The sequence below is a fragment of the Chenopodium album genome, chromosome 15 (genome assembly GCF_948465745.1).
Source record: "Chenopodium album chromosome 15, dcCheAlbu1.1, whole genome shotgun sequence".
Lineage (NCBI taxonomy): Eukaryota > Viridiplantae > Streptophyta > Magnoliopsida > Caryophyllales > Amaranthaceae > Chenopodium > Chenopodium album.
In genome coordinates, this window is record NC_137848.1 from 3,106,392 (window position 1) to 3,129,411 (window position 23,020).

Sequence of the window (23,020 nt, forward strand, 5' to 3'; positions counted from 1 at the left end):
TGTTTTCGGGACAATTATGAGTGGTTTGAGGGACCGTAACGGGTGGTTTATTTGATAAATAGACGCGTAGTAGATATAGATTAAAAATCTTGGATTGTTCGGTTAAACTAGGATATTGGCACTTTTTTGTAAAGGTGTCAAAAGCACACCCAATTCGACCCGAAACTGATCCGTAAAATATCTGATTCAAAATTAGAATCGCGTGAACATAACAATTTAGTATGACTTATCTTTAAAAATAGACCCGACCCGACCTGACCATATCAGACCCGATCAATTCATCCGAATTGACACCCCTACTTCTTTGTAGCCCTTTTCGGTGAGAAATTTAAAATAAGTTCATTTTAGATGTAATTTAAAAACAAGTTTCAATAAAGGTCCAAAAAGTTTAAAGATAGTGAAAAGATGAATGAAGGTTCGAACACAATATTATCTTCAATAGTTTAAGCATCAAACGAGCGAAATACTTTATTTTAATGTATTCATTTGACATTAAACAAGCAAAATTCAAAATAAAATAAATTTGGCTCTTAGCTCCTTTTTTTTTAAGATTTTGCTCGATTTAACTCATTTTGTGATTTTGGATTGTTGGAATTCAATAAAAACAGCTCGACTATTAAATAGGCGGAACTCGAAATCAATTGAATTTAGCTCAAACAAGCAGAACTCGAAATCCATTGAATATGGCTCATGATCTACAAAGTACTCTCATCATAATTAATGTTTTACACGGCTTATATTCAATCCTTGAGAGTCTAAACATTTCGCATAATTTCAAGAACATATAAGCTAATAATAGCAAATCCTAACAGTGCTGATTGAAAACACTACTAAAGAGCGGAGTAAAAGCAACAATAATATCAAGCTGAGCTTGATCTTGAACTTCAAACCTAGCATTCAGGGATTTTAAGCCCTCTGTAGCTCCAAGAAAACGTATAGACACCTTGACTAAGCTTTAGGAAGAAATCCAATGGCCTGGGAACAGCTTCATGATTGTTCCACCCATTATCCAATTCAACTCCGAAGCTGTCATGTTTGTTTGCTTAGCAATTAGAGTCACGGCTTCTCTTGCTTCTTTGTAACCACATTCGGAAACCACAAATGGAAAATCACTGCAATTGATAAATTGTTACTGAAACTTAGACTGCTTTGATGGTTTCTAACCGCATCCATTTATCTAGCATGATCAGAAACAGATTATACCTGCCCCACATAATTCTATTAGCACCAAAGCTCGAGATGATTTGAGAGAATGGAGAAGACAAGTCCTGGTATGGAAATGCCTCTCTCGAAATCCTGAACAAGACACTGAATTTTACATGAACCTGATAATTTGACAAATTTCAGACTGAAGAGTCAAACAAATAATTATGAGCAATGAAAATGCCATATGTTTATCACTCCATACATTTCAACAATCAGAACAAACTTTTCATTGAAATCACTAGAATGTCAACAGAGAATATTAGAATCTGAGCAATTTTTGTAGTGGTTAACTAGCAGATGATGGTTGTGTTAGTATGCTTCTTGATCTAGAATGAAGTGCAATTTTTGTGTTAACAGTAAAGCTATGTTAACCTCGCTTGCTCGTGTCCAAGTGTCAGACTTGAGTGTTATAAAAATAATTCAATATTGTTGGTTTGGAATGAAGTGCAAGTTTCCATATATAAGATCTAAATTTAATTATTGGGGTATGATGGGTACTTGAGGTGAAATGAAAGTTTAAGTAACATAACAAAACACCTATGTATTGTTTAAGAACATAGTAGACCATATTTTCATATAAAACTACCCAAATTTCACCTGGGGAAATTGAGATAACTTCAACAGATTTGAGAAGGCCAAACTTTCATCGTCATTACTGCAATACAAACACAAAAAGTCCAGGTTTTAGCAAGCAAAAAAAAAAAAAAAAAGGAAAAAGAAAAAAAAGGAAGATAGTTGTGAAGAAATGTATCGATAACTTTACGTTGGTGGCTTGCAGAAACCCATATGATCTATTAGCACAGGAGTTGTGGGGTATTCTGTACACAATTCCTCAATCTCAGAAAAATGCAGATTTAGACCCTGAAAGATCAACATTGAGTAAATAGATGTCAGTATGTCACAAATTTTAAATAAGTTCATATCTTGCTGTTGCAAATAAAGACAACTATGTCCACAAAGATGTGAAGTAGCATGAGGATGATGAGATTAATGACAAAGGGAGAAAAAAGGGAATTAAAAGTCGAGTAGTAAGACCTTCATACACATGAAGCCTACTGGTACACCAAGCTCTCCAGCCTTTGAAAACAGTGCCTTTCCTATCTTGTTTGTCATCTGCAGAACAGCAGAAGTCAGCAATTAAAACATCTCATATTATGATTCATGTAACATAGATATTACTAAGTACTTTCGTACTACATAGTAGTAAAGGAATCAAACTGATAAGTACTCAAGTACAGGGAAAAACATCAAAGATAATGATATGATAAGCTGAGAAGACGGATACCTTCTGACCAGATGGCCATAGATAAGGATTGAAACGAACTGCACAATATCCATCCTGACAAAGAAATGGCATTTTGTAAAAGGGGCAACCGGACAACTAAAAGTTTAAACCATGGTACAGCACTATCAGATCATCAGGTAGATCAGTCACCTTGGAAACAAGATTCTCGAGTTGTTCAATCCCACTTCCGTCATCTGCAGGATTTGCAAGGCAACAGCCAGCAAATTTGGTGGGGTATTTCTTCAAAATGCTGAACAAAAGTTAGCAAAACGCTGGTCAATGAGAGGAAAATGAAAATAGAGTAATAACAGCCATTCCATTGGTTAAACTTAACTAAATCATATCAATACAAGTTTGGTACTTGGTTGAAATGACAAGATTATGCTGCATATACAGAAGTTTTCTAATCCTCAGAATTTTTATAATCTCACTCATTATAGGACTTTGTTACTCTACTGGTTATGCTAGATTGCTAATTAGTATTCACTATGCTGCATCAATGAATGCCTGAAGTTGCAATTTTAGGCTTCAATTTTCAATCCGATCATCCTAAGCTGATGTTTAACATCTAAATAGATTTACACAGACCTTGTAACATAAGAATGATCAAATTTGTGGTTAATTGGCTGCACAATCAAAGCACCATCTACAACTGCTTCATCCATACACTGTCAAAACCAAAGTATAAAATCTGTCACCACTTTCATCTAAACAAACAACTAAAAAAAGAAAAAGGGGTATGCAACAACTCTTGCTTAACAATTTAAAGAAGCTAAATTTTAGCAAAGGCGTGAAATTGAATAGACTAGGTCTAATTTATGTAACACAATTTACTGATAAGTGGGGTGACATTTCCTATATGAGACAGTCTCATACAAGAATTTGCTTCCCACAATTTTACCAAAATCTCAAAACTTTCATAATCTACATTCTTTGCAAATATTATACCCACTCAAAGGATAAGCTATGATCAAAATATTGTATGGATGTCAACTAGCTTAGTTGGTTATAATCTTCGGGATGGTACCAAAACCCGAAATTGAATTGATCAAAACGACAAAACATCACAAATTATGTAAGCAGTCATTGATTGAAGTACATAACCTGGGAATTGTACCTCAAGCAAGAATTGAGCATGTCCAGGTAAGGTGGGTTCTTGGCCTGGGAAATAAGGGTATTTCTCTGCAGCCTTTTTCAGTAAAGAAATTATATACAATTAATAAAAAAAAATTTTTAAAAAAAAAAAAAAAAAAAAAAAAAAAAAACATTAAGATTAAACCATTGAAATTATCTGAAAAATAATGAAGAAAATTCAGGACAATTAAAAAAAAGAGATTGACCTCTTGTGGAGAAGCCCAAACATGAAGGTGGGAATCAATGATTTTAGGAACATGAGCAACAGAGGACATTTTGGCTGCAAATACTTGAAAATGACAAGAATTGGGAAGTGAGTGAGGTCTTAGTTTTGAGGTGAGGCCAATTGAGTTTGATTTTGTTGCTTGAATGTATTAAAATACAAGGTTGCAGTCTCAATGCCATTTTTAAGTGTTATAAGAGTATTTGATATTGCTGGTCGTTGATAAGGGCATGTAAAGTGACCAACGGCCTCAAAATTTGATACGGAGTATTCATTTCGTGTTTAGTCACACTCTTTATGCTTTACCGATTGTTAACTTGTGAAAGCCACCATTAAATGTTACTCCGTATTATAGAGTATGATACTTAATGAAATACATTTTATAAGTGAAATTATGCAACTTTTTACTCAAAATAAGGATACTTAATCACTATGTCATAACTTTTTAATTGTAACTATTAAACATTGTATTACTTTTAACCAATAACTTAGAAAAATTAAGGGAGGTCGGGCCTCAACCCGCTGCAATGAAGGTTCGCCCTTGAGCACAGGACCTCCAAAAGGTTTAGATGGAGTTCAAAATACATATTTAGAAAGTAGCACATTAACTCTTGTTAGGAACCTTTTCATTTTTGGAGAGCAAGACATGAGTTGTAGGCTTGAACATTTTAGTGCGCTTATTTTTTTTTTTTTTCTCACCCACTTCCCAATTTTTGTACTCATTTTCCATCACATTTTATAAATAAAATTATGTAAGTACGAGTAAATTTGTATCAATAAAGCCAAATGTTCTTTAGTTAAAATAAAAACTACTAGTATTTTATTCTACAAAATCAATAACTTCATACACCAATAACCCTCATAGAGTCATAATGATTAAAATCAACAATAATACTTCGTAATTATAATTTCAAATACGTAAAATTCGAGTGAATTGAAATAATCGACAACCCTTGATTAGGGTTTGTTTCGATTTATTTAACTGAATAGAGATGAAATTAATTGTTTATGAGAGAAGGAAATTAAAAACTTAATTGGACTGAATTGAATAAGAGCTAATTAAACAGAACAGGCAAATATTGTTCCATAATCTAGTATTAAATCTCCCTCCGATTCGGAAGATATTTTTCAGAAGGAACAAACTACTTTAGTCCTCAACATTGCCATTTGCCGTTACCATTACACCCTTACCAAATCTCTCCTTTTCTCTCTCCTCCTCTTCGTCACTGTTTTACTCGCACTGTCTAAATCCCATTTTCATACCTCGAGCTTCATCCATCAATGGCGGCTTCTTTCGCAATCCAAGTATAAACCCTAGAAATTTCTTGTTCTTCTTTCCGATGATTAATTTAAATTTCTCATTGATTGATTCTTGATTTTTTCAGGCAAATGTTACTTCAATCTCCGGCAAAAGAGACCTAGTTCCGATTAATTCCGCCGTCAATTCCGTCGTTCGGAGTTCTCTCAAACTCCCAAGAATTTCTCTGTCGTCTTCTAACTCCATCGGTCACGTGTCCCTCACATGCTCTTCTCCTCCTTCTCTTCGCCGGAAACCTGCTTTTCTTACCACTGTTCGAGCTTCTGCTGAGGTGAGCTTCTTCTTTTTATTCTTTTGTCGTAATGTTCTTCTTCAATTGATGAATTTCTTGAGAGTTGGTTGAATTTATTTAGGTTAAATTATGATTGTTTTAGTGTTTCATATCGTCAAGAATTAATAGTCACATATACTATTTGAATTAATAGTCACATATACTATTTCGAGATGTTTGTAACAAAAATTGTTGCGTCGTGTTCTTGATAATCAATACATTCATCGGTTTCAAAATGTGAGTGGTTCTAAACAATTTTTCTAATAATGTAATTTTAATTGAAATGAATTCTTACTATTTGCAGTGGAAGAGGTAATGTTTTATGATTGATTTCCCAATAATTTCCCTACATTGATTTGAAAATGGCGAAACTGCGAAAGTATATACTACAGTGTCTTACAGTAAAATCATGATATATGGTTGATATGAGGTTTTGGAAAATGCGGCAAATAGGAGAATTTAATTGTTTATGAGATGATGTTATATGATACTCTAATTTGCAGGAGACTCCATTGCAATCAAATGTGACGAATAAATTGTATTTCGATATCAGCATTGGGAATCCAGTAGGGAAGTTGGTTGGTAGGATTGTGATTGGTCTCTTTGGTGAAGATGTGCCTCAAACTACTGAGAATTTCAGAGCTCTTTGCACAGGTGCATCTTTTGAAGCAGATCCTTGAATTACATTTGGTTGGTTGAGATTAAAACTTAGTGTGTTTAAAACTTAGTAATTGTGTTTCTTTGTCTTTCAGGTGAGAAGGGCTTTGGTTACAAGGGTTCCTCGTTTCACCGTGTTATCAAGGATTTCATGATTCAGGGAGGAGATTTTGATAAAGGAAATGTATGTAAAGTTGTAAACTTAATCTCAGCTTCCACGATTTTATAATCTTCCATGGCTTTTCTTCACATGCTCTGCACATAACAGAAATCTATTTTTAGAATAAGGATTTATTTGGTATTATTGTGATATGGTCATCTCTGCTAATGGGGGGATTATGGGGTCGACAGTTGTTCTATATAATATGCATATCTATGGTGGTCTGCAATATTACTTAAGTATGAAATTTATTTACTGGAGGAAGAAAAAAAAAATCTAAATTAGTAATTGAACCTTCCATTATAGCCTCTTAGCTGCATATTCAGAATCTTAGAAAATTATTGCCCACTTCTTCATAGCACATGAGCAAGTAGCACCTTCAGATGTGAGCTAATTTTGATGGAATAAAAAAGAGTAATAAACAGGTTTTGTTGATTGACATCATAAAGCTTTAAGGTTAATAGGTTTTGGTATAACTTTAGACATTACTGTGAACTTTTTCAAGGGAAGCAGTGTACTTGTGGTCTTCAAGGATTTGAAGATCAAGACAGTTTCTAGAGCTCTAATATAGGGACTTTTGAAATCTGTAAATTTGGCATAATTCTCTGGAACTATAACAATATGTCCTTCCTCTTTACAAGTATAACCACAATCACGTGCTTGCTCTCTCCATTAGAGATGATATTTGTCATGCAAAACAAAGGAAGCCCTTCTTGAGAGTGATGCTGCCACTGGTCCAATGCTATGGCATTTCCTGGTGTTATTTGTGGCAATGAATAAACTAGTTGCTGGAAGGTTCATGATTGAAGTAGTATGGTGTTCTGGTACAAAGACCCAAATAATTGCGGTTCATAAAAAACCTGTAGGTCCTCTTTAAGGGGCTCTTATTTTGGGAGGCTTGATTAATATTGTTGTCAAGATTTGTCACAATGGTTGTGGACTTTGTAGCCATTGGGCCATAGCTTCCTAAGCGGAAGAGGATCTACATATTTCTCTGAGTCTAGTTTATAGTCAGGTAGGCTCTGTTTTCTGGTAATTAGTTTTGCCAAGGATTTCATGGGCATGGTTTCAAGGCTTGTAGACACTGCATAGCTAATAATCTTCTTTGGTTGTGCGTAGCTAATAATCTTTTCTTCTCAAAGTGCCTTAAATTTATGTGCTCATGTGCTCTTATTAATTGTTTGTTAGAGAATGGCTTCTACAGCTCTGCAATAATCTGATTGTTCTAAGGGATAATATATGTAAAAAGGACTTCTGATTGTTCTAAACCTAATACTCTCTCATTCCTTTTATATCATGAAGCAATATATGTACAAAATCTTTTCTCACTTGTATCTTTTTTTAGTGTAATAACTAATACGAAATAAATGTTAGTTTATTGTTTTCTTTGATCACATGTACTGTTGGACAAACAAAAAAATAAGAAACTACCAATGTTTTATAGGGTATAACTTCCCTTCATCAATGTTTCAATTCCTTATTTAGACCTTTGTATAGCTAAAGGCCTAACGTTTAGTACATCTTCCGGTGTTATCTATGATCTTGTGTATTGTTGGATGAACAAGAATAAAAGAAATCTCCAAGGGTCTTTAGGGCATAGCTTCCCCTCATCAATGTTTCAATTCCTTATTAGACCTTTGTATAGCTGAAGTTTTGTACTTCTTTCGTTCCTATTTATTTGTCCCATTTCCTTTTTAATTAATTTTTCTCTACTTTATCTCGAGTTGGGTCCCACACTCATCTACTCATTATTATCCTCTTTACCTTTTTACTCACCTAAAATCTTGTATTCTTATGTAAAATTTAATGGCATATGTATAAAGGGAGAGAGTGAGTTTTAGGTTTAGAACAATACATGATGCTTCTTGTTTTTTGTGCATATATTGCTTCATGATAGCTTGAAGGCACCCATTATTTGTCCCTGTCCCTTTTTTACTTTTGGGTGACACCCCTATGTGTCATTTTAATAAAATAAAATAAAAGAGAGAACATTATGGAGTATTATGGACTTCAAGCAACCAAAGTGGTCATGGTGATTAAGATTTCTTGTCCAATTATATTTTCCTAAAATTAATCTGCTTAAAATGTGATGTGTAACTTTAGAAATGGATCTTTTGGAAGCTTGAAGCCTGTTCAAGTCATTGTGTAACTTATGGCCCAGGACTCCCGAAATCCGCAGAGTACTTGGGCTGTTGTAGAAGTCCTCATGAACTTGGTTTACGGAGTATTATTGTCACAGACTTGTTTTTTTTCAAAGGCTTAAAGTCTTATATGGGCTCACAGTTGCAGGCAACTTCTAGGATGCATTGTATCACTAGAAACTTTTTGTCAGATATCTATCTTGACATTTGCAGAGATCTAACTGACATTTATGAGAATGATCAGTAGGTTCTTAAGAGATATGCTTGGGATACTTCAGTTTATGTTGAGACAAATATGAAGTATCTACCCCTTGTCACCCAAGCGGAGGGGATCTGACAAGTTGGGGAATCAAGATTCTAAGCTCCCTTCATCCCTTTTAGTTAGCTATGTTTAACTATCACTTTGCTATTGATATGGGTTATGTATATAGTCTATTGATACGGGTAGACTGACCAGATATTAGTTGGATTTAAACCATGTTCAATTAGTGGCCAATCCCTTATGTAGAGTTGATTGTTGAGAAGAAGCAATTATGTGGGCATATAGCTCTGCCAATCAACCTATTGAATCATATTTTTGTGTACCTTCACGCATGCTGGTGCACTACAACTGCGGTATAGTTAAATTTTTCTGTAGATTAGCTGCGGGTTTTCACCTGAAACCTGAAGTCCCTTGCCTTACTACATTGTTAAGATTTCAGGATAATCGGTAGGTGTGTAAGGATATATAAGAGTATTGGAAGGATTGTGAATTGACTCCTCACTGGAAATTGTGTGGAGGAATGAATTGAAACCTTATTTTTGGGAGACAAGAACTTGAAACTCACCTCTTGAACTGCTAGACCTTTTCATATTTACCACTGGACCAACCCATCTAATGATCTTGACTGTAGGTGGCCAATAATCCCTTCCCCCCCCCCCCCCCCCCCCCCCCGGTTAACCAATAATCCTTTGGGTACCTTGCTTGGTATATTGAGTGAAACTTTGATGTTTTGAGCGTTTTTGTCATTGAATGCATTTTTTAAGGAGATGTAGACCTCGTCATACAGTATGGAAGAATAGCCTTCCCCCCTTGGACTCAGGAGCGCAAAGTAATAATATTGACATTACTTAATTTTACATTGTAATGTTGCTCTAACAACCAATATTTTTGTAGAGGTGGATTGATGCGATGGCTGAGGGACATCTCGTTCATATTTTACTTCACCGTATACTTTCTTAGTAACTTTAAGTTGGCAGTCACCTATCATAAAGTAATGATGCTTTCTATCATGAGGACTAAATTACAGCTTTATAAGTAAGCGTATCTTAGTTCATGATGACCCACTTTATGGCTGAATGCTTACTGTAAGAGATCTTTGTTCAATTGTTCTCTTTATTATTTGCATGGCACTATTGCAGTATAGCCTATATTTCCTCTGTATGGAGCCTACTGAGAATAGTTTGTGGTTAATTATTAGCAGTCATTCGTTTTTCTGCATGAACTCTGAATGTGGATCTATTTATTTATATATTTTTATATATTAATTTTATTGCAGGGAACTGGAGGTAAAAGCATCTATGGCCGTACATTTAAGGATGAAAACTTCAAGCGTAAGTTGACAGTGGTTTAGGACTATAATTTTGAAGTATTTCTTGATTTAAGCTGTAGTGCTGTACGGGAAATTCTCAGCTTTTACAAGTTATGGTTTTGAAGTTCTTGCTGTGCTATGTCATATCTCATGAATATGTTGTGATTTGTTTTTGGAATTTCTGCAGTGTCTCACACTGGTCCTGGAATTGTTAGCATGGCCAATGCAGGCCCCAATACTAATGGCAGCCAATTTTTTATATGCACTGCTAAGGTACTATATACCTTTGATATTTACATATTAAAATTTTTTGATCCAGCAATCTCTTTTGGCTACTAATAACATGGTTATTAACAAAAAATAATTTCAATCACCTCATTTGAATCCATGAATATCTATTGATGTTCTTCCCCAAGTGTCTCAATTGTCAGTTGGTATCCTGCCAACCCCTGGGTCGGGAAAAGTCAAAGTTGGAACCATTTACTCCAAATGGCATTATCCAACTTTGGTTTGCTGACAATAATTTCAGATTTTCAGATGTGACAATTTGTATCTAAGGTTAAATCTGTAATTAAGGTTTGATTGGTCTTTGAAATTAGTTTTTTTGTTTAGGACTTAGGGGCACCTTCTCCATGGCTTACTATAGCTTTGAATATTCAGTTCTGCCTTATTATTCAAACACATAGGTCAGATGGAAATGCATACCTCGTAATTCATAACAGCTAAGTAATTTCAACCGGAAAAAAAAAAAAATTATATATATATATATATATATATATATATATATATATATATATATATATATATATATATATATATATATATATATATATATGGAACTACAAACTAATTTTTGTAGATGATATACATGTCATGTAGTGAAGTAATTGATCTATAAATTTTCTTTTATAAATGTACTTTTTCTGTTTTTTAAGTTGCATCACTTTCCTAAAAAAGAAGTTTTAAATTAGTTGCATCACTTTCCTTTTTAACTAATTAATTCTCTCTCTCTCTTTCCCACCATATGGGCCCCATTTATTTTTTCTCCTACTCTAAAAATTGTCTAGGCCGTGAAATCAAAAGTGATGCAACAAAAAAAAATGAAGTATATATTTTTAAAATGGAAAAATTATTGAAATTTGATAAGTTTGAATAAGAAAATTAGTGTGTGCATCTTGAGTTTGTAAAACAATTTTATTAAACCGATTCATTTACTTGGGGAGAGAAAGGCGGAGTGGCCCGGAAAAGGGTTTGTGGAAAGATGAACTATTGAAGGTATGAAGCCATAAAGGTGAACATGATTCTGGATTTATGGTTGTAACCTTTGTATTTTAATAATAATAATTAAGGGGAAAAAATAGGAGGTTGAGTCTAGACTTTCTCCTTGCAAGCCTTGTTTGAAGGCAATAATTCATGCCTCAAAAACTTTTGGGGTCACCACTACCACTGAAACCACCCCGAGAGAACTCAAGGCATCACTGGGAGGTGTATTTGAATTAGGCAAATATTAATGAGAAGACTCAATATTATGGTTCTACAACCCAACCATTAAGGACTTTGGGTTCAGAAAAGCCCGTAGGGACCCTATCAAGTTAAATTTGCTGGAGTAATTAATTCACACCCCATAGACGCTTACAGATCTAGCGCTTAAACTTAATGGTGCTATAGGGAAAGCTCTTTGGGTCATACTACACGATAAGAATGGTGTAGAAATGAAACACCATATTGAGGCATACTTGAATTCTGGAAGCCAGCAGGAATTGTTCATTAGACATGGTAAGGGTCCTGTAACCCAAGGCATACTGAATTCTGGAAACCATATTGAGGCATACTGGAATTCTGAAAACACCAGAGTGAGGCATACTAGTTCCTGATATACAGTGGAAGCTTCCTGTGATCACTAGAGGCTCTGTGCCATCATGTATCATAGTATGTTCTCTAGTTATTGACAAGGCTTAGAGTTAAGTGTTCCCAGCATTGATTTCCGTCAAAAAAAAAAAAAGTGTTCCCGGCATTGATAAAGCCTCAAGAAGTTGCCTACGTACTAATGTACTATGGTGCATTGACATTGTAGTCGGCAAGTCGCACTTCAAGAAATCGCAGTCCAATGCCTTTTGATATTACCTAACCTTACCCCATGTATGGCTAAAGAGTCCTTTCTTGCTACTAATGTTTAGCGCCAATGGATTATTTACCATAGCTTTCCTTTCATATAACAGCAGGATCACTAGGAAACCATCAGCTTTGCTTCACTTGTGTATGACTATGCATATGTAGGCTAAATGTCTTGTGAAATCCTCTGTTTTATAGCACAGCTGAGTAAGGTTTTAATTTATAGACCGTGGAGTCTACAGGTGCATGCTTCCATGTTTGTAATGTTGAACTCTTTTTGTTCATAATTGCAAATTTTTTGGGACACATGGGTGGATTTGGGCGTGTTTTCGGAAGATGAGGGGCCTTTTGCAGAGTTGGTGAAAAATATTCATAACATAGCCTTTGTGAACCACACATTTCTCCTATATCTGCAGTTCCTGGTAATCTTGCTGCTGAAAAGTACTAGTTATCAATTATCACCTGGGGACATACTAAATTTAGCTTTGTTCATTTTGTAATGTTGTGTTAGCCTCAGTGTCTCAATATCTAGAGCAATCTCTCCTATAGGTATTTCATTCTTCTGATAATCTAACAGTTGCAAGTTTAGCATCTTTGCACCAGCCCCCAAGGGGTTAGGTGCATTATGTAGCAGATGGAGCAAGTCCTTTGATCAAAGATACTTATGTGGAGTTGGAGAGTAGTTTTTGCCTTATCTACTTGATTTTTACTGCCATACCCCTGTAATTGTAGATTTGTAGCTGACAAACACTGCTCTTCCTGTGCTTTCCAAGCTTTGAGATCAGAGATGTGTTACTTTTTGTACTAATTTTGATTTATCTACTGGCAGACTCCATGGCTGGATCAGAGGCATGTAGTCTTTGGACAGGTTCTGGAAGGCATGGATGTAGTTAGGCTCATTGAATCACAGGAGACAGACAGAGGTGACCGTCCAAGGAAGAGGGTTGTCATCAGTGATTGTGGAGAGCTTCCAGCAGTATGATGCATGAATTTGTGGTGTCTGAATGATATACCTCTTGCTGCAGGCTTCAGTTTTGCCATTTCTTTTACATTAGAAGGCTTTATTCTTTACATGATTAGCCTATTAGTGCACGTCTCTCTATTCCTTAGTTTTTGCCGGTATAGAGAATTCAGTAAGTTTAGACATCTTGGCTGATGTATCAGGCACTAGAGAGCGTACACTACATTTTAGCCATCTTATAGTGATCTTTTTGGTGGATTAATATTGTGTACTGATGTCCATATTGCTGTTGTAAAATGTTTACTTGGTGATCTACAAATGATGCAGATTGCACTTTTAGAAATTTCCTGTTCTCTATTTTTTTTTTCCCACAGACAGTAACAGGTGCTTCCAGACGGCAATTGATGAATGCATAACTAGATAGTTTCGTGATTATATCTATCTAGGCTGCTGGTTGAGGAGTTTATCTTTGGGATATTTTTTATTTTTTAGGGTAATACCAAACAGGTACTGTATGTTCCGCATATACTATGGAATTAAAATACAGCACCTACCTATAGACTATAGTAAAACCTTAGATTGGGCCTCTATCTGGTCAGATGGTCAATGTCCTACTAATTCATCATTTCATCAAAGTTCATTTTTTATTTTTTATTTTCTATTATCATTTTTGGAAAGTAGTGGCAATATGAATAATGATAATGTACGAAGTAAAAAAAAAAAAAAAAGAAAAAAAAAAAGAAAACATGTTAATTCAAGTGTGATTGACAAAAGCACAAAACTATCTCCTTTTTTAAAAATAATTTATTTTTCTCTTTCAAATCCTACTCCATCGGGCCGTTGTAGCTTGTAAGATAATAAGATATGTAACATATTATCTGCCAAAAAAAGTAACAGTTTAACTTATACATTACTCCCTTGTTTCTTTTTACTGGCCCCATGTAATCAAATTTTACTATAGAAAATGATCAAATAACACAATAAAATTATATTGCATCTGTTTTACAATTGAAGCAATGTTTCGTCTTTACTACTTTGTCAAACTACAACTTTAAGCAGTAATTTTTGTATATATCTAATAGTAAAAATAATTAGAAAACTTATATTTTGAAAATATATATCGAAAGCAATTCAACTATTACATATTAGTACTATTAATAAGAGAAAAGTGTTGGCAAAGTGATATACTTCCTCCGTTTTTTTATTATTGCACCATAGGGGTTGGGTTCAAATATTTTGGTAGTGGAAAAAAGTAAGAGAAAGAAAGGTAAAAATACAAAATTGCCCATGTGACATATTGATAAATTAAAAAGCAAGTGTGAAAAAGTAAGGGTATGTTGGGTATTTGTAGTGTGAACACAAATATTTTTTTCCAAAGAGAAAATGGTGCAATATTTGTGAAATTTCCTAAAAAGACAAGTAGTGTAATAATAAAAGAACGAAGGAAGTATAAATAACGTAAAAAGTCAAACAATGCATGTATTGTGAAATGGAGATAATATGATATGAATTCCAAAAAGGACAAACCAATTTGAAATTTAGAATTCACGAATCTTCCCTCCCATTGTCTTGGTGGTGATTGTGGGGATGTCAGATCCTCCAACAATTGGGAGTCGTCTTCTAACATAACTACACTTTTAAGTACCCTTCCTTCATTCATTCATTCAAGTTGGTGAATGTAGGCCATCTTTTGAGCTGTCTATCCTTATAATAAAACTAGTAAATACTAAGCTGAAGCCCACTATAAGAATGTAGGCCCACCCATTTGATCTGATTCAGGATTCTTGAAAGTGGCTTTTTCTTTTGTTTTTGCACATTTTAATGTTATTAATTAATTTATTATGGTAGAGATCTATCACTACACACTAGTTAACAAAAAAAAACATATTTTAGGCACGTGATCCAAAGAGAGAGAGCATGACATGCCAATATTACTCGTAGTATTCTATTTAACTACTAACGTTTAACAATGAGTGATAAATATGTCGGTATTTGAAAAAATAGCGGCAAATTCAAATATAAGATGGCCTTAATTGAAATCGATATTAGTTTATATATATCATAGTTTCATTTTCATGTAGTGAATTTTTACATCTTTGATCGACAGGTATGCTATGAGATTGTCGCATTATCTAAATTTTTGTTCTCAAAAAGACGATAGGTACATTTATCTAACACAGAAAAAATATCTTATTCCTTTCTCCAAACACCATTACCTCATTTATATCTACTCCATTAACATCATAGACACTTGCCAATAGAACATATCTATATGAAATGTGAAACAACCAACTTGATAGAAAAAAATTAAATGATTATTGAAGGCTCAAATTATTTTTTATAGTCTATTTTGATAATAGTCCACTCACATGGATGAACTGTAATCTTGAGCCGTTACTTTCATGTGCTAAGATTAAAAGTACATAACAACTAATTTAGTTAGTTAAAATATTAAGGTCATATACAAACCTAAATAAATCTTAATCATCAATATCATTCATATCGATATTAATTTTTAGAATAATAAATTTTGATAATTTTATTTTTTTAAAAAAAAAAGATATTAAATGTTAAATTAAACACTAACAAGAGTAAAATGTCAATTAAAAAAAAATACAAAACGAGTATGTTACATTTAAATTAGGGGTGAGCGAAAATTCCGGGTACCCGCTATTGGAACCGGAACCGGTTAGAAACCGGTGGATCCGAAATTGGAATTGGATCCGGTGATTCCAATTTCGGGTAATATTTTAAAGACCCAGTTGGGTACCCGGTTATCCAACATGTATTGAACTAAATATATGTACAAAAAACAAAAATATGTTGAATATAACTAAATAATAATAATAATAATAATAATAATAATAATAATAATAATAATAATATTTAACATAAATAAAATAGCTTAATGCATATAAAAATATAAAATGCTAAAAGTAAAAATAAACCAAAAAAAATATTATGATTTGTATTATATTTTAACATTTATGTATATAAGTGAATACCCGGAATCAGAACCTATATCCGGTGGAACCAATTCTAATTCCTAAGTTTTAGGACTCAGTTATACCGGTTTCAATTTCGATTCTAAATTTTAAAACTTGGTCCCAACTAATTCTGAATCCTAAAATTCTAACCGGCTATCCAATTTACTCACCCTTAATTGAAATACTCAATTGTGGGTGAAAAGAAGTCCACAATTCCACATGATTGAAACTAATAATGTCTAATGCTATGAGCCTATGAGTCTCTAGTACATTTATAGCATGGTGATCTAGCACTTAATGAAAGAATCAGGGAAGAGCTAACCAGTATATAATTCTATAATTATTGCAAAGACAAAAGTCAGAACACGTGCTTCGAAGAAGATTGAATGGATTTTTTTGGCGGGCCCATGATTCCAAACAGCTTGTATTAATTAATTTAAAAGAACAATTAAAGAAATAATACACTGTAATATGGGGTAGTCCAAAATTGACAATTAAAGCCCGCCCATTATTTCAGAAACCCGGATTGTCGGGCATATCGAGAGTGATGCAGAAACTGACACGCGTACTGAGATGTTTGCTGGTATTAAAGATGGGCATCGTGTCGTGATGGGCCATCGGCTGTACATAGGGGTGGCAAGTGCCTGGTGGGCCGTGCCGTGCCGAGCAACGGGCCGCCCCGATTTTTCTAGTTTTTTTTTACTTTTTTTTAAATTTAAAAAAATCGATATATATATTTTTTTTGAACAACTTTAAAAATGAGTATACTTAAATAATTTTATTAATTTATGTTTATGTTTTAGTATTATTATATTACTCCGTATTATTTAGCAAAACGCAACAATGCATATAATTAAAAAATTTACGAGTGCGATAAGCCGATAAATAAAAAATTGATGAATAACTTATTTTATTATATGTCGGTACGATAAATTGATAATACAATAATTTATAATGATGATTAAAAATCGTCAATAATTGGTGAATAACTTAATTTTATAGCTTATTTTATTATACGGAATATGGGCTTAGATAATACAAAAATTGTACAATAACTTTGCACGGGTCGTGCTGTGCTTGGCGGGCCGCGTGCCGTGCTATGGGTCGTGCCACGAGCCGAGTGTTCGTGCCGCCTATCAGGTTCGTGCCGTGCCTGTTTTTCAAATATTTGTTCACGGCCCACAAGTGGGCCACCGTGCCGGGCCGTGCCTCTAACGTGCTCGTGTCGATTTTGTGCCGGGCTCGTGCCACCCGCATGCCGGCGCAGCCCATGCCCACCTCTAGCTAGTATCGTCTTCATACATTTTTTAATTTTTTTTTTTTTTGGAAAGGATCATCTTCAGACAGACTTCCAACTGTTTGATTGTGTGAATCAGCTTTTCCACCAAATAGTCTGGCCACTAGACAAAGATTCTTGTCGGTAGACTTTTTATTACTTCTCTAGTATAGCCCTGTTATTTTGAGTTGTTATGGTATGCTGTGATCTGTTCTACTCTGTCAAAATTTATTCTGCTTTGCTAAGTAATAATAATTTGTTCTGCTGATATCTGTTCTACTCTACTGACATCGATTCTGCTGAAATTTGCTCTGCTTTACTCAAAAGCTCAAGAGAATAGGACATATTACTAATTTACTCCGTCTGTCTATTTAGTAAGGACATCCTAAATACTCTCCCTGACCTATACTAAAGTGTATATCTATTACGATTTGTATGGTATTTAGAATTTTATGCAATTTCGTTGATATACTGTACATTGGAATACACCTTAATGTCTAACCTTGTCAAATTTGAAAATGTTCTCACAATGCTAAACTCAAAGGCTATTCATGCTTTTGTATCAGTTTTATGAATGTTTTTTCTAAAATGAAGTGAATGCAAGGGGAGTTTCCAGAGTTATAAAAGTCGGTTTGAAATTATAACAGGTTTTGCTGGTCTTTTAAAGCCTCGAGAATGAGTTTTGGTGCAAATATATGGCTATTTCGATAGTCCACAACATTTGTAGTCAAGAGTTGGTTGCTAGAGTTGCAATCACAAAGGGGCTCCAGCCTCCAGGGGTTCCGATAATAAAAGAACAAACGCATTGCAAGCATGTAGCTTAGATACACTCCTGTAGCATTCTTATAACTGAAACTTAGATACTTCCAAAAATTATTGACTAATATGCATGCATGATTAAGAATCTTAACAAAACCTAACAACATTAATTTGATTTTTTTAAAAAAAAAAATTATTATCCATACATTACTTCTTTTTTCCTTTTTTTTTTTTTTTTTTTTTTTTTTTTGAGGAATTATTCATGCATTACTTAGTTTAATTTAAATCAAGTTTCATATTTTTGGTTGACGATTTCCGTAGTAAACCTAATAAACTGAAAGTAAAGTACAGAATACTGAAAATGATAAATGAAGCTAGAAAATTTTCAATTAAATGGGTAAAACATTTAATCATCCAATCAATAATATAATGCGTAGTGACTTGTTTACCCAATCCTTCCAGAATGATCACCCAGCCGCCCACTTGTAAGCATCGGATAAGCTCGTGATGACATGCACACTTTGCTTAGTATGAGATCATGCAACGCTTAATAGAATATATAGTCTTGTAGAGTTGTAGCAATTGTATTTTAGTAATTTTAAAAAACCAATTGATTGAATTTAATTTTAAATCTTGTTTTCAAGATATAGCATAGGTTGGTGTCAATTATTTTAAATTAAATAGGTATTATGATATACTTTCCTCTGTTTTTTTTAGTTGACACCTTTCTAATATCACGCTTGCCAACACATGTTTTTAACGATAAATATCTCTAATTATCAACATTTTAAAATTATAAAAAGTAGATATTAATAAATTATACATTGAAACGATTCACAAAAAATCCCACATGAATATGTTTTATCATACCTATAAACCACAAAAGCGAGTCAAAGCGTGTTGTGTGAATAGCGTAAAAGTCAAATGATGTCAACTAAAAAAAATTGAAGAAGTATACAGTTTTTAGATTTTATTTGGTTCTGATTTTGTGTTAAACTATTTTACTTTATCAATTATTTTTTTCAATGTACTTTTATTACTTTTTCTCTATACTTTTTTGTATACGCAATGTAAATTTACCTTTTTAATGTAGTTTTATTACTTCTTATTATGTTTATTAATTCCCGTGAAAATTGTCCATAAAGGATGGAGGAAGTACTAAAAGTACATTGGAAAGGTAAATTTACATTTGATATGCAAAAAAGTAGAGAGAGAAAGTTTTTTTTTCCTTTTTTTTTTTTACAATAGCAAAGGAAAACAAACTAAACTACAAATAAGTAGAAAAGGTAATCTGACATTTTCTCACAATGTCATCCGCCCTTTGAACCTGATCCCTACGAACTTTTAAAATTGTGCACCTTTGGAACAAAGCCCCTACCTCCCTTATCTCTTTTAGTATATCCAGGTTATCAAAATTTCCTTGCCTAGATTATCCTGTAAGTTATCCAGAAGGGAGATGGAATCAGATAAGATAAGGATCCCTTGCCTACCTTTAGTTCGAGCCCATTTCATTGCTTCAAGGCAAGTCCAAGCCTCACAATGGAGGGCGGACGAAGCTGCTCCATGCTTCCCACCTTCATCCATGCCATAGCCTTGAAGGTTAGACTTAACAACCCAACCAATCCCCGCTCTTGTAGTTTTCTTATCCAAGGAGCCATTAACTTCCACAATGAAATCATCAAACCCGACCTTTTCTTTCCCTAAATGTACATGGTTGAAACCTGGGGGAAAGATTGGGGTATCCCTACTATTGGCCTCCATATCATTAGTTGAGCTCCCTTGATGTTTAAAGATCTCATGGTCTTTCATTGCTAGATTTACGAATTCCACCACTAAACCTTCCGGCCCTCTAGCTCCCTTGAAACATCTTTCATTTCTTGACTTCCACAGCCCCCATAATGTTGCAATAAACAAAGCACAACGGTTACTATGCTTATCATCCTCGCTACAAAAAATCAGGATATAGTGCTGAATCCATCTTTTCAAAGAACTGGATCCAAGAGAGCCATGGCAAATAGTAAGGGGGCCATTCTCCCAAACTTCCTTTGCCAGATAACATAACCTAAAGAGGTGTTGGCTATCCTCCAAGTCCACCCCGCAGTGGTCACAAACCTCATCAACTTGTATCCCCCTTCTAGCCAAATTGACCTTGATTGCAATACATCATGAAAGAGCCTCCACAGAAAAAGCTTCCACTTTGGCTGAATATCCATTCTCCAAATTAGCCTTACAAACTCTTGATCCCTGGCCAAGAAAATGGCTTTTTCTAGCCCCAAATCTTTAGACAAGTAGTAGTAACCAGTTTTAACCGTATACCTACCCGAAGGATGATATTTCCAGTAAAGGAAATCATCCTCACTTGAATGTGGAAGCTCCATTGAAAGTTTGGATTTTGCACCATCCCAGTCGAAGCATTCCCTAATCTTCCCTGCTTTCTAAGAGCCAATATATCAATTAATAAAATCCTTCACTTTCCAGTTCAAGGCAGCCCTTAGGGTTTGGCTTGAGTTTACTAAAGGTGTCGAGAGAGAAAGTAATAAAAGTACATTGAAAAGCAAATTTTACATGGAAAAGTTAAATTTGCACAAATATTGTTGTAAATTTGAGGGAATTTTGATTATAAATTAATATTAATGGTACTTGAAAAAAGCAAATGAGACTATCATTTTGGGACTTAAAATTAGTCATAAGAGACTATCAATAAGGGACGGAGGGAGCTTTACTCATACTTTTACCTTAGTGAAACCACCAACATTATTTCGAGCACATAAAGAATATGTAGTTAGATACTCAGATTCATTCCAATATCGAGTTTTAGAACATTAATTTTTTATATTTAATTTTGAGGGTTGTTAAATATCGCCCTCGAATGTCTAATTAACGCCCGCAAAATAAAATTAAATTACATATTTATCCTTATAATAACGATTATAAAAATAATTAATTTTATCTCATTTACCGTTCTCTCTAGTGGTCAACGGCCACCAATGCTCATCGAACAACCACCTCTTCCACCATGAGTTTCAAAATTAAAGAAATTTTTTAAATTTTGCAAAATCAAATTCATTAGATCTTATGGACAACGACGAAATACAAGATACACAACCTTAGACGCTCGCTGAAGGGTCATCGAACCGTACGAAATCAGTACGTTGCGATAATTTTTTTTTAAAAAATCGAAACCTAGGAAACGCCTAGTTTTTTAGAATACCCTAGGCTGAAACGCCTAGTTTTTTCGTTTCAACCTAGGGTATTCTAAAAAACTAGGCGTTTCAGCCTAGGCTATTCTAAAAAACTAGGCGTTTCAGCCTAGGCTATTCTAAAAAACTAGGCGTTTCAGCCTAGGGTATTCTAAAAAACCAAACGTTTCACCTCAAACGCCGAGATTTTTCATACAACCACATGATTGATCGCACGAACTAGACGTTTTAGCCTAGGACGTGCGAAAAATTTAGGCGTTTGCCACGAATTCAAAAAAATTAAAAAAAACACACATTTTTCTCCGCCGGCGACCGACTTCCCTTTGTCCTTACTCGTGATAACCGCGGGTGTGTAAATCGTGAAACCGGAGGTAAGGAGTTGGTGGTTAAAAGAGGAGGAGGAGGAGGATGAGGTGGTGGTGGTGGTGGTGGGTAGTATGAAGAGGGGGGTAAATTGAAAGGGTAAATTTGTAATTTTAGTTTATTTTGCGGGCGTTAGTTAGATATTCGAGGGCGACGTTTAGCTTTCCACTTAATGTTTATATAAGCTAAATATATTTATGTTTTATTATGATGTGTTTTGGACGCAGTACGGATTATCTTATTTTATTACACTATTTAAAATAAAAATAAAGGGTTGTTCTACCTTTTTTTTTTAAAAAAAAATAAAAAATTTATTGTGGTTGGTACATTAGTGCATCAATCTGAAAAAGCAATGATGTACCAAATAAAAAAAGTCTTCCAAATGTGGAGGACATCTTTAATTTTGGTCAAATTCTGGAATCCAAATTGGCCACTTTCGGTTATTTGGATGGGACTCCATTTAACCTCAGACTGAAAACTTTAAAAATAAATCAGTTTTAATTTTTTACTACCTCCGTTACAGGTTATGTGCAACGATTAAATATTTTTTCTCTCTACTTTATGTCAAATCGTTGCACATAACCTGTAACGGAGGTAGTATTTTTTGTAAGGAAGAAAATGGAAGTAATTAACAAGCTCAGTGATTTTTTTTTTTTTTTTTTTTTGGAATCTTTATCAGTATTAGGCCTATTAGCACAGTTTGCTGCACTATTTGGATTGCTGACTCGTTGCTTTGCTCGTCATCACATCCATGATTCTTGTCATCATTGCTTCTAAATTTCCAGTCAAAGTGTATGTAATGTATTAACGTTGTATACCATACTTTGCTAATGCACGAGGGAATACCAAACGAAGCTTGGTCTAATACATTTTAGATTTTCAACCATAAGTTGAAGGTTTAATCTCTATTAATAACAATTTAAAAATAGATTCTCTTACTTTTTTCCCACTCTCCCAAATTATCTAGCCCATTTACTCGGGCAAGGTTCATTAAACAATGAGATTTTCTAGTATGGAAGAGCCCTTCATCATCTTACCTACAAAAAATAATAATAATAATAAAAAATAAAAATTCATGAAGGAATATACGAAGTATTTTTATTTTTTAAAACAAATATATTAAGTATCTAAGAGTAGATTTTAATTTACCTTCAAAGGAATTTAATATTTTCGGCAAATTTGTATACTCCCTCCGTTTTGTTTTGGAAAATGATAAACATAACCCTAAGGGCTATGTATGAGAAGCTAAAAAAAAAAAAAGGAAATATTAAGGATAAATTAGCATTAATTACACCGATGTGCGCGTGTTTTTGTCATAATTTCCCAACTTAATTCCATTTTAGGAAATATATTAAATGCTTATATATAGCCCTAAGGGCTACATATATCATTACCC

At 34.1% G+C, this 23,020-nt stretch overlaps 2 protein-coding genes across 2 annotated transcripts; one reads left to right on the plus strand and one right to left on the minus strand.

Annotated features, from left to right (window-relative positions):
* Positions 1–668: 668 nt before the first annotated feature.
* LOC145581605 (uncharacterized) lies at positions 669–4,029 on the minus strand. Its single transcript, XM_081638618.1, has 10 exons — positions 3,832–4,029; positions 3,609–3,680; positions 3,080–3,159; positions 2,642–2,741; positions 2,492–2,545; positions 2,242–2,319; positions 1,970–2,067; positions 1,804–1,861; positions 1,204–1,325; positions 669–1,112 (listed from the first exon to the last, which is right to left on the minus strand). Exons 1-10 carry the CDS (start codon positions 3,898–3,900, stop codon positions 956–958), a joined length of 888 nt encoding a protein of 295 aa, XP_081494744.1. The 5' UTR covers positions 3,901–4,029; the 3' UTR covers positions 669–955.
* Positions 4,030–4,995: 966 nt separating this feature from the next.
* Positions 4,996–13,408, plus strand: LOC145581607 (photosynthetic NDH subunit of lumenal location 5, chloroplastic-like). Its single transcript, XM_081638619.1, has 7 exons — positions 4,996–5,153; positions 5,234–5,437; positions 5,941–6,091; positions 6,190–6,278; positions 9,934–9,988; positions 10,154–10,239; positions 12,908–13,408. Exons 1-7 carry the CDS (start codon positions 5,130–5,132, stop codon positions 13,058–13,060), a joined length of 762 nt encoding a protein of 253 aa, XP_081494745.1. The 5' UTR covers positions 4,996–5,129; the 3' UTR covers positions 13,061–13,408.
* Positions 13,409–23,020: the final 9,612 nt, after the last annotated feature.